General features: G+C 44.8%; 1 protein-coding gene across 2 annotated transcripts in view; it reads left to right on the top strand.

Annotated features, from left to right (window-relative positions):
* Positions 1 to 10774, top strand: part of ATP2C1 (ATPase secretory pathway Ca2+ transporting 1) — an 86437-nt gene extending 75663 nt beyond the window's left edge. For both annotated transcript variants that reach the window (XM_074988291.1, XM_074988290.1), the window contains 5 exons: positions 3324 to 3440; positions 4789 to 4936; positions 8077 to 8172; positions 8753 to 8894; positions 9977 to 10774. In XM_074988291.1, coding sequence (XP_074844392.1) covers positions 3324 to 3440; positions 4789 to 4936; positions 8077 to 8172; positions 8753 to 8894; positions 9977 to 10101 — 628 coding nt within the window. In that variant the 3' untranslated portion in view covers positions 10102 to 10774. The remainder of the gene's footprint in view (positions 1 to 3323; positions 3441 to 4788; positions 4937 to 8076; positions 8173 to 8752; positions 8895 to 9976) is intronic.
* The last annotated feature ends 1774 nt before the right edge of the window (positions 10775 to 12548 follow it).

Below are 12548 nucleotides of genomic sequence, written 5' to 3'. Positions count from 1 at the left end.
TGCCACGAGGCGAGGCTCAAGCACAAGGTGACTCACCTTATCTTCATAAGGGTGGTGGAAAGAGTGCCGGAATAATTCCCGGGGAAGGTTTTTATTCACGCTACTTCCTACCAGGGAAGAAAACAGGATACTGGAGGCCCATCTTAGATCTTCGGGGCCTCAGCCGTTACTTGCGCAAGCAACGTTTTCGGATGATCACAGTTGCCTTGATACTCACGGCACTGGACAATGGAGACTGGGTTGCAGCACTCGACTTACGAGATGCTTACTTTCATATAACAATCCACCCGACACACAGACGCTTCCTCTGCTTCACGGTCAGCCAGGAGCGCTTTCAGCACAGGGTTCTTCCGTTCGGCCTCTCCTCGGCCCCCAGAGTCTTACCAAAACCCTGGCAGTGGTGTCAGCCTACCTGCACAGACAGGGGGTGTTTATTTTTCCCGTATCTGGGCGACTGCCTGTTAAAAGGGACCTTGAAGGCAGAGGTCTCACGCATGATACGCGTCACAGCAGACACGTTTCTTCGCTGGGCCTAGTCATCAACCTCGCAAAGTCAAAGTCCGAACCCACACAACATATAGAGTTCATGGGGCACGCATAAACTCTATCACAGCAAGGGTGTACCTACCCGACACCCACTTCCGCGCAATCAGTTCGCTGGTGCAAGTCATCGCATACAGCCCCACCGTGCCGATCTTACCGTGCCTACAGCTGCTGGGCCATATGGCGGCAGCGACGTTTGTGGTACAGAATGCCAGGTTGCACATGTCAAGCCCGTAGCATTGGCTGGCGAGCGTTTACAAACCGGCATCCCACACTGTCCACAGGGTGGTGTCGCCCACAACAAAGGTGCACAGATCCCTGGCGTGGTGGGAAAACCCCGAGAATCTTCTAGTGGGGATGCCTTTTCACCAACCACAAATTTCTATTTTTCTTACTACCGACGCCTCCCATGTGGGATGGGGAGCGCACATCGGCAACAAGGTGACGCAAGGGCTATGGTCCCTTGTGGAACAGACACTGCACATATCCATACTGGAGTTCAGAGCAGTGTTCAACGCCTGCAAACATTTTCGAGATTACCTGCATGGCAAAGTAGTTGGGATTCAATACCGACAATACCTGCACTATAGTCTACATCAATCAATAAGGAGGAGCACGATCCCGTGCCCTATGTGTGGAAGCACTCCGATTGTGGAATCGGTGCATCGCCAACAACATAACGTTGAAAGCCTCGTACTTGCCGGCCCGCACAACGTGAATGCAGACCAGCTGAGCAGGCGCTTCGCAATCACGCATGAATGGCAGATGTGCTCCGATCTGCTACAGCGCATGTTTCGTACATGGGGGTTTCCCCAGATTGATCTGTTTGCCACCCAGTACAACAAAAAAAAAAAAGTGTCCCCAGCACTGCTCCAGAGCAGGAGTGGGGCGGGGGTCCCTGGGGGACGCATTCATGTTTTTCCTGGAAGGGCTCCCTACTTTACGCGTTTCCCCTGCAGTGCTTATCCACAAGATCTTGCACAAAGCCAGAAGGGAGAGAGCTCACACGATACTCATAGCCCCGCTTGGGATCGGCAGCAGTGGTTTCCCTTGCTTCTGTGCATGTCGGACCACCCACTGCTCCCTCTACCGGTGGCGCCGGACTTACTCCCGTGGGCTCAAGGGTCCATAGTGCACCCGCACCCTTAAGGTCTGCACCTACAAGCATGGCTAATCCATGGCTCAGCTCCTTAAAGAGCACATGTACGGAGGGAGCACAAGTAGTCCTGGAATGTAGCCGAAAGACCTCCACCAGGAGGACTTACAAGCACAAATGGACTCGTTTCACAGCCTGGTGTTCCGCCAAGCAGTTAGCTCCCCTTGATGTTCCTATACCTGTAATATTAGAATACTTATTGGACCTCAAGAGAGGCGGGCTTTCTCTATCCTCACTAAAGGTCCACCTCGCTGCTATATCAGCCTTTTCGGCATACAGAGGAAGGGACCACGGTATTCGCCCATCCTATCGTTACCAGGTTCTTGAAGGGGCTGGTAAACCTGTACCCCCCTCGGAAACCGCTTCCACCATCGTGGAATTTGAGCTTAGTGCTCAGCACACTATCGGGTCCACCTTTTGAACCATTAGCCACAGTTCCCATACGTCTCCTTACGATAAAAACAACCTTCCTCCTTGCAACTATGTCAGCCAGCAGGGTGAGTGAGCTCACGGCAGTGACGGCAACACCGCACTGCACAGTATCGTCAAAGGAGGTGGTAACCTTAAGGCTGCACCTGGCCTTTGTTCCAAAGTGAGGGGGGGGGAAGTCTCTCCAGAGTCCAATCTTAACGAGCCAATAGTTTTACCCTCGTTTTACCCAAAGCCTCACAGCTCCAGCAAGGAGACACGCCTGCATCTCCTAAATGTGAGGAGGGCGTTGGCCTTCTACACAGACAGAACTAAGTCCTAGAAAACGGACAGGCTTCTAGTCTCTCTCGCTCCTGGGTCAAAAGGAGAGGGTCTCTCTTCCCGGAGAATCTCAAAGCACATTGTGCCCTCTATAACAATGTGCTTCGAACTTCGAAAGACTCCTTTGCTGGCCCCGCCCAGGGCTCACTCCACCAGGGCGGTGGCGGCGTCAACAGCCTTATTCAAGGGCATCGCATTAACAGACATCTGTAGAGCGGCGACCTGGTCATCCTATGACACCTTCGCCAAGCATTATGCCCTGCCTTGGGTATTCTGAGAGGATACCCGTCTGTCGACAGCAGTCCTCTTGGGGGCAAGCTGCACATAAACCGATTACCCACCTCCTTACTTGGGTTACTGCTGGGTAGTCACCTATTGTGGAGCACCCACGGGGACCACGCAAAGAAGAAAGAGAAGTTGCTCACCTGTAGTAATGATGGTTCTTCGAGATGTGTCCCCGTGGGTGCTCCACCACCCGCCCATCCTCCCCGCTTCGGATCTCTGTCTAGTGGTTTTTCAGGAGCATCCGAGGCGGTTGGTCAAGGAACTGGTGGGGACCGGATCGTGCACGCGGCCAGGGGCGCGCAGGGGGGCGGCGTGCGCTGGCGCATGCGCGATCCAGGTGAAACTGCTGGAAGATTTCTGATCTGCGGCGCCGGGCGAGCCCGACACCTATTGTGGAGCACCCATGGGGACACATCTCGAAGAACCATCGTTACTACAGGTGAGTAACTTTTCTCTTTTTTAAATTAATTGTTATCTAAAAATAACATGCCATACCTGATTTTCAGCATTTGAAGTGTTTGTGTGGAAATTTATCAGCTTATCTTCAGGAACATGCCATGCTGACAGTTGTACAATGGTTTCTCAACAGGAGTATAGCTGCATTGACTTTGATCTCACTGGCTACATTAATGAATTTACCTAATCCCCTCAATGCCATGCAGATCTTGTGGATCAACATTATTATGGATGGACCTCCAGCTCAAAGGTAAAGTATTTCATTTTACTTCTTGATGGATTCTGATTCCAGGAACATAAACAAATGCCATTATCTTTTCTGGGAAGAGTGACTTCCTCTGTATGTAGCATTGCTACCTATTGTGATGTTCATAGCATATCTCTATTCTTCCTTCAGTTCAGTGTGTATAAAGAATGCCTGTAAGGAAGATGGGCAATTCAAAGTACAGTGTCTCCCATATGCTGATAACATTTGGGAAAGAAAGAAAGCTACCAAACGCACTTTTTGTTGCTTTACTCCTTTCCATATGCCTGGCTGAGAGATGGGCAAGGCTAAATGTGAACTGGCCATAAATTCTCCTTTGATAAGGGGAAAAACAACTTCCTTCAAAAGTTAGGAGTGAATTGAATAGGCTCCTTTCATCCCACTAGAGTTTGGTGGTCTCCACAATGTAAAGCTAATCCTTTTATTTGGGTCTGTTTCATATCTGGTGAGTGATTTATTAAGGTTCTGGTAACAGTAGTTCAGCATTCTGTCTGATGGCCATAATCAAGAAATGGAAGGCTTTCAGGTACCATACAGCCAGAGTCATTACTTCAGGAGCAGAGGGATTTTTGTTGTCAGAAGGGCATGAATCCTTTCCACCGAATAAGGGTGATGCTACTTTTCTGGATGGGGCATGAACTTTAGCAGGGGGACAGGTTTACATAAACAGAGGTGGAGACCCCTCCATTATAATTCTCTTCAGGTTGGCAGCAACGTTCCATGAGCTACCAACCAGACCTAGTTTTGAAGAGATCTTGGAAAAAGTTCTGCATGGTGATCAAAAGGCTTGCATTTACAATGCACTTCCAAAAGTGTGAGAGAGCTAGGAGAGTGTCAGATATAGGCTGACTGCTCTGAGGAGGCACGTTGCAATGAGTTCCTCTGCAGTTGAGTAATCAGTCTCCCTGTATGCGAGAGAGGGAAATGTGTGGTCCGTTAGTTTCAGAAAAGAGAAGTTTAGACACTAGGTACGCACGTTAAGAGCAAGCCTCCTCATGCTACTGCATGTATGTAGCCTGTATTTTAGACAGTATGTAGGAGCTGTGATGTTGGGATTAGAGAGCTCTATAACATGCATGTGATGCAGAGAAATATTGCATTAAGTGAAAGTGCAACCCTACAATACCAGGACTGTATAACACTTAATGTGGAATAGCAAGTACTTGTATGCTAGGGAGGACTCTTGTTTACAGATTGAATATTCCTTCTATTCAGAAAAGAATCCAAGATCCATTTTTCTTTTTCTGAATTATTCACTACTGATATGAAATCTTACATTTTTTGGTGATAAATCTAGTATTCTAAAAGGTCTCGCTTTATTTTTTTTTTAAAGCCTGGGAGTGGAACCAGTGGATAAAGATGTTATTCGGAAGCCCCCAAGAAACGTGAAGGACAGCATTTTGACCAAAAGCTTGATTGTTAAAATACTAGTTTCATCAATAATTATTGTGTTTGGAACACTGTTTGTCTTCTGGAGGGAGGTATGAACAGTGTTAAAGCAATAAGCAAAACTTCATTTATCGCACAAATCGCATTATTAGCAGTTGAGTTAGGAACATGCATACATTTGAATTTGTAGTTACTGGAAACCACCTATGGGCAAGTTAGGCTGCTGAATCCGGTCTTCCTTCATCTCAGTGGGCTGCAAGAATGTCATAGCCAAGACAGACCTCTAGGATAGGGCAGTTTTTCTAACTGCACTTGTGTACCCAGAATTTACAGGGTCTGACAATTGAACGGTAGCAGCATTTTGAGAGGACGCTGAGGGAGTGCACAGCTCCAGTAGTCAATGATTTGTGCAATCAGCACGTGCCTCACTTCACATGCCCTTTACGTGCATGTCACTTTTTTTTATAATCCTGGTAGGAAGAAAATGCAAATGGAAACCAGTGGAATCTGGCAACCCTGGAACAGTAACCAAAATGTCTTATGGGCCATGCACAGAACTCCCATGAGCCCCATGTAGCTAATCAGCTGGGTGAAATTTAAATTTCTCCTCAGCAGCCACACCAGCACGCAGCTTTCAGGGAACAGTGGTCTGACGCTGCTGTTGAAGATACCAGTTGAGTTCATGCACATGCTAAAGGGCTTTGCAGTGATTTTATGGCGGGTGGGTGGGTGGGTGTGGGGGCGGGGGCGGAGAGAGAATAGGTAGATTTTAGTAGGTCATGATTTCTCGGCCATCTGTCCTCGGTTCCCTGGATTTCTTTAAATTCTCTGGATACCCCCAGAAAAAGACACAGAAGGCTGCTTACTCATCCTCCACAAGTACTTGGTTATCTGCAATAGCAGCGGCTTTGAAGTGTCCATTTGAGGATGCACCTCTTCCTACTCTTCTAGTTTTACAGCTGCAACCATTAGCCCACTTTTACTGCCTTTCCCATTTCTAGCATGCTTGGAGGTCAGTTAAAATAGACAAGTGAGTCATAATGGCAAGCTACACTGTCCACTTCTCAGTCCCTCTTCTCTGCCTCCTTATTTTTCTTCAGGAACGTGTCCCTAAAAGCTCATGGGGGGAAGTAGTAGTCTCCTTTGATTAGGAGGTCCCACATCCTCACAAGACCAGATGATTTTACTCAAAATATTTTCTTGTACCAATGGAGGGTGGAGAGCAATCTTGGATCTAAGACTCTAAAACAGGCTTGTGAAATCCTAAAGGTTCAGGATTGTGACTGACAGCTATGATTCACTTACTGGAGGAATGGGACTGGTATTTGACTCTTGACCTACAAGAAAATTCCAGTATTTCACTATAGGCCAAAGTCCTTTCCAATATGGAATACTTCCCTTTTGATGTCTATAATAGTTTCCCAAGGCTGTTAAAGGTCCTGGTGGCAGTGGCTACTTACCCAGACCTGCTGACAGCAGTTCTGAATCTGAGGGCAGAACAGTCAATGGACTCCGATGCAGACCTATGCTGTGCCGAGATGGATGGGTCCACCTGACGTTTGGGCAGTGCTGCATCTGCACTACCTGTTGCCCACTTGTCCGCCTTGTAGAGTTGCCAGGTGTCTAATCATGCAAACCCAAAGACCTTTGTCATGCCCCTTCCGAGGTTCTGTCCCTGCTCGCTCCATCCTATGTCCTTCCATTGCTTGCTCTGCCCCACCCTCACTCATTTTCACCAGGCTGGGGCAGAGGGAGTGGGCTTGGAGGGGATTTGGGTGCAGGAGGGGTATGAGCTCAGGGAGGATGCAGCCTGTAGACTGGGACAGGGGATTGGTGTTTACCTTAGGCAGCTCCCAAAAGCAACAGACACCTCTTTGGCAGGGAGTCCCTACTTGTATGTCTCCAGCTCACACTGGTTGCAGTGCCCAGCCAATGGGAGCTGTGGAGTTGTTGCTTGGGATGTGGGCAGCATGTAGACACCCTCCCTGGGGCTGCAGGGTGAGCAGGAAGCCTGTGTTAGTCCCACCGTGTTGTCATCTGCAACAGGACTCCTTTAAATTACCCTGGCCCCTGAGCATTTGCTTCTCAGTTTGTGCTTACCTGCAGTGAGAAGCAATCCAGTTTTTCCATACCTTAGTTGCTGGCTACCCAAAGAGCACTCCTATGGAACAGTGTCACATAAGGTGGACCATCCATAAGGATGCTATTTGAAGAACAGGTTACCTTGTACAATAACTAGTTCTTCAAGATGTGTCCCTGCGGGTGCTTGCTAGCCAACTTCCTTCCCCTGCTTCAGACTGTCATCTGTGTGGGATGTTCTGGTGGTAAAGGAGTGAGGGCAGTTTCCTGCCCTTCCCTTTTATAGTCTCTGTATGGCCCAAGGTGTCACAGGAGGTGCATATAGGCTGAATGGATGCTGTTAGTGAAAATTTCTGATTAAGAGGTAGAGAGATGCATGTACGTCTGGAGTGGAGTACCCTGTGGGGACACATCTCAAAGAACCACCCTTGCAGCACAAGCTGAGTAACTTCTTTTCAAAGAATTTCCCATTTCTCCTTCCAGCTCTGCAAACATGTTTTTGTGGACATTTTGGGACTCGAAAGTTTGAGGATTTTTTTTAAAGCCCAGGCTATTCTAAATGACCACATAACTTAGTAGCCTTAAAGGAAAGAAATAGCAAATTCTTTCTGAAATACATTAGTTTCCTGTATTGTGTGGTATAAACATGTGCAAAATCACACTTTAATTTTTATCGCAACCTGAAATCAAGAGTACTACTTAAGGTTAAAGTTATAAGAATGTAAGTGCCAGCTACAAGACTTGCTAACCCAGCTTGTTGCAAAGTGGCTCTTCTGCTGTTTCCAGGTATTAGAACAGGGGTTCTGAAACTGTGGGTTGGGACCCCTTTTTAATGGGGTCACCGAGGTTGGTGTTGCCCCTGGGCCCAACAAGTCTGAAGACCAAGCACCGCTGCCTAGAGCTCATTTACATGGTTCTCTGCCCAGTCAGAATCCCTTGGGCTTTAACTTTGTCCCCCTCACCATGTGAGGGTTGCAGGGCTTGGTCTTCAGTCTCCATCCTAGGATTATGTAGTATTTGTTGTTAGAAGGGGGTCACAGTGCAATGAAGTTTGAGAACCACTATATTAGAACAGAACTTGCTTCCAATGAATGCTTTAAATGTTTTCTCATTTACTTAACCCTGAAGTCACTTTCTTGGTTTCTTCTGTTAGCTGCGAGATAATGTCATAACACCTCGAGATACCACGATGACCTTCACCTGTTTTGTGTTTTTTGATATGTTCAATGCTTTGAGTTCCAGATCTCAGGTACGCAAACCTCTAATAGAAATACCCAAATTTTTGACCCTTTATATAGTAACTACACTCTGCTTCCACTGAAGCTGTGCTGATTTCACTTCTGGCTTCAGAATTTTCTTAACTTTCTCATACGAGAGTTACATTTATGCGGATTTAATGAGAACATACTTAAGTTAATGTGACAAATTTCAGTTGCGTGTGTGTGTGTTTTACTACTTTTAAATTCACCTCTCTGATAGGTAGGCCACATTTTTAATTCCAACAAGTACATTGAACAATGTTGAAACCTTCTGTTCTGATATTTGGAGGTGTCCCTGTTACACAACATATTCTGGAGGATCCATGAAAAGAAAACAGTTGAATCTTGAGACATTATGTACTTGAGCATAGAAGTCGTATGGCTATCAAATGAGATTATCCTGTCCTTTGAGAATGTTATGAATCATCCAGTCTGTCACTGAAGTTTTGAATACTGAGAGAAAAACAAATAAGAATTTTGCATTGTGTTAATTGTTTGGAAGTAACTAAGATTTTATTTTAATCATAAAATTAAAACTACAGATGTAATATAATTCACTATCTGTTTCAGACAAAATCTGTGTTTGAGATTGGATTTTGCAGTAACAAAATGTTTTGTTATGCGGTTCTTGGATCTATAATGGGACAACTGTTGGTCATTTACTTTCCTCCACTTCAGAAGGTTTTCCAGACAGAAAGCTTGAGTATACTAGGTAAGAAAAGTCTTTCTTTTTTCTTGAGCTTAACTTTGTGTTAGATACTGATGATCCAATCCCCAAATGAGCCAGAGTTGCATGTGTGTGTAGGGAGTGGGGGTGGGGTTTGAGCCAGAGCAACACATGAGTGGTGGTGAGCTGGAGCCATGAGCGGGGCTGTGGGATTGGAGTGGGGCTGTGCAGGGCTGGGGGGATTGAGCCAGTGCTGGGGGGGAATAACTCACAATCGAGCATTTTGAGGGTTTACTGTATTTTGTCTTTCATACATAGATGAAAGCCTATACCAGATTTTGTTGAAGTTGTTTTGCCTAGAGAACAATGACTAAATGTGTATGGAGAGCACAGAACAAATGAATCTGTAGTTCCAAAATTCATAGATACTTAATGTACAGAGAACTCTTTTCTAGGGTGAATTCTGACATGTGACAGTGAACTACTGATCAGTTTTATTATTTTAATAAAGCAAGCTTTTATGTTTAAAAATTGTTTTTAAACCAGTTCTCTGCTTAACCTTTAATTTCTGCATTAGGATTGTTTTCATAATAATGTCAGGCTTTTGAGAAGTTGCAATTTTACCACAGTTACCATCACTTGAAATATCTTAACTTTTATCAAGCCAGCAGAAATGTATAGTGATAGCCATTTTCCACTGAGGTTGTATAACATCACTTTTTTTTTTTTTCTGGGAGTCCATTTCCAAAAAAATTGTCTATTCAGTATAAGCTTTAATTATATTATTTATAAGACATTCTTTAACAAATGTTAATAGAAGAGTTAGAGTATAAACCATTTCAGTTTAAATCTCCTGTCATTCACCAAGTCTAATATTAAATTTTTTTATCCTGTAAAGTATGACTTACAAAGTGCATATATCCAACAATTGTAATTAAATTGTGTCCTGTTCTTCAGAACAAAACAAAGCAGCAGAAATATAGCACTTTAAAGACTAACAAAATGATTTATTTGGTGATGAGCTTTTGTGGGACAAAACAGAACAAGTTATGTATGTCTTAGGTTGTGGAAAGATGAGCAAAAACATAAGAAGCACCGTTAAAATTAACGCACTTTGTGTCTTCTAGATTTGTTGTTTCTTCTGGGCCTCACCTCTTCTGTCTGCATAGTGGCAGAGATCATGAAGGTTGAGAGAAACAAGGAAAAGATACACAAACGTGGAAGTTCTTCACCATCTTTTCTTGATGTATGATGCATATTGCATTCTTTTATTTGCAAACTAGGAGTTGCAGTCTGAAGGCTGTAAGAGAAAGCAAAACGATTTGGAGGCTAACGAAATCCTGAGGGCTTATGTCAAGTCCTTTTTGTGTTTCACTGGCTAAAGATGAACATTGATGTCTCACGACTGAGATTTAAAACTTCCAGATGTGGGAGTAACAAATTAAATTATGCAACTTTACCATTTTCCCTCAAAGATAAATTTACTGTTGATTGAATGGAACTTCATAAAGTGTGTGGGAGGGTGCTTTCAAGAGAGAGGGCAATGTCTGAGACCCACATTCAGCACTTCTGAAGTATGCGTATGCCTGTACAAAAACTATCTTAGATATAAATATTTTAGTTTGTTTTTGTTTTCTTTTCCTTTTATGGTGGTGGGATTTTGTAACTAACTAATGACAATTATAAAGATACACATTTCAGAGGCATTCCCTTTGGTTTAGAATCTGAGGCACCTGTGCCATATTTCAGCTACTGTATTTATTTATCTTGCAATGTGTAAATGGCTCAAGTACCTCGTGCTACTATTTTTTGTATATCCTAAGGGTTTTTTGCACAGGATGTGACCACTGTCTGATCACTGCTTTTTCTTTTTGTGATTGAAAAGCCTATATTGCAATTTGAAGTAAATGTTTGCTTTTCTTAAAGTGTGTGAATGTCTAACTTTGTGTGTTTGAATGAAAACTGGCACTTCGTGCTTGGCTCTTTGGCATTCTTACAGACACCAGTGTAGTGTCTGTCATCAATAATACTTTAATTTACAAACATTACATCATCACTTGAGTGACTCCCAACACACAGTGTTCTTAAGACTATAAGAATGGTCCATCTAGCCCAGTATCCCACCTTCTTATGGGCACCTTGCATTGGCCATTTAGAGAGATTGAACAGAACAAGTAATCATCAAGTGATGCATCTGATTGCCCATTCCCAGCTTCTGGAAAACAGGCTAAGGACGCCATCCCCGTCCATGCTGGCAAATAGCTATTGATGACCTATCCTCCATGAATTTATCTGTTTTTGAATCCAGGTATAGCCTTGATCTTCACAAGGTCCTCTGGCCAAGTGTTCCAGAGGTTGACTTGTGAGTTGTGTGAAGAAATACTATCTTTTTGTTTTCTTTTTAAACTTGCTACCTATTTCATTAGGTGACCCCCTAGTTCTTGTTACAAGAAGTAAATAATGCCTCCTTATTCACTTTCTCCACATCAGTCGTGATTTTTATGGACTAACATTCTCTTCTTCCTCTTAGTCATCGTTTGGTTGGATGAAATAGCTTGTTGTAAGGGTGGGGGGAACCTTATTTGGGTTGGGGGCAACTGACCCACAGAAAAAATAGTCAGGGGCTACATGCGAGAAGGAAGAACCACCATCATGGATGTGGCCCCTAAGTGATAAGCATAGGAACACACTCCCCTCTTTTTTTGCAACTCAAGGCCCCAGGGTATTCCTTACACTCCAGCCTGGGTGGAGGGATGGGGGTGCCAAGGCATCAGGCTGCCCTGTCCCCTGAGCAAGATTAACTGTTCTGGGGACCTGGAGCTAGTAGACTTTTGTGGGGCTCCACCCAGGCTCTTGGGTGGGGCCCAAAATGAGAGGTGCACTGCGTGGGAGGGGGTTTCTGGAAAGCAGACTGGGATGGGGGTGTCAAGGTCTGGGGGCGGGGGGTGGGTCCTGGGCAGGGGATGGGGGCCACTTACCTGGTACACTTCTTCTGCAGGGGCAGGAGGGGTGTGTGCAGATGGCTGTACACCACAATGTGTGGGCAGGCACTACTCCCATTTGTCAAGATTCCCAGCCAATGGGAGCAACGTGAGAGTCAGCAAACAGCACAGGGTACAGAACTTTGTGTGTGCTGCTGCTCTGGCACTGACCCCACAGTTTGGATGCCAGCTGTGGCTTGTTTTGATCCAGCCTGCAAGGCTCAGGGCTCCCCCAGTAGTAAGGAGTTACTGCCGATGCTTTAGCTACCTGCAGAGTTCAGCATCATAGGTTTCCTCCACCCCAGTTTACTACATAGTGCTTTTTTGAAAATAAGTGTACTGTAATTGTCTTTAGAGAGACGAAATACTTTGCCTCCCAAAGAAGCTTAATTCCATCTATTATCTCTGCTTTCTTTGTTCCAATGCCCTGCAAAGAAACCTCCATACTATTTGCTGTGCAGTCTTAGTCTAAATCTAAAGCTTTTTTCTTGAAGACAGTTTCAAGGAACTGTCAAAACTGATTTAAAACTAAAGTAGAATCTCAGTTTAAAAACTTCTGGAATGGAGGTGGTGTAACTCTTGAAAGAACCATGTTTTGTTCAGCGGTTTCAGCTGCCTATTGCCATAAAACAGCTTAAACTTTCTTATGAAGAAATATGCTGCTTTTCCTCTTAACTTTTTTACATTTAACACAGCATTGTACTGTTTCCTTTTTTGG

The sequence above is a fragment of the Carettochelys insculpta genome, chromosome 2 (assembly GCF_033958435.1).
Source record: "Carettochelys insculpta isolate YL-2023 chromosome 2, ASM3395843v1, whole genome shotgun sequence".
NCBI lineage: Eukaryota > Metazoa > Chordata > Testudines > Carettochelyidae > Carettochelys > Carettochelys insculpta.
The sequence above is the reverse complement of the archived record's forward strand: the minus strand, read 5'-3'. Positions and strand labels throughout refer to the sequence as shown.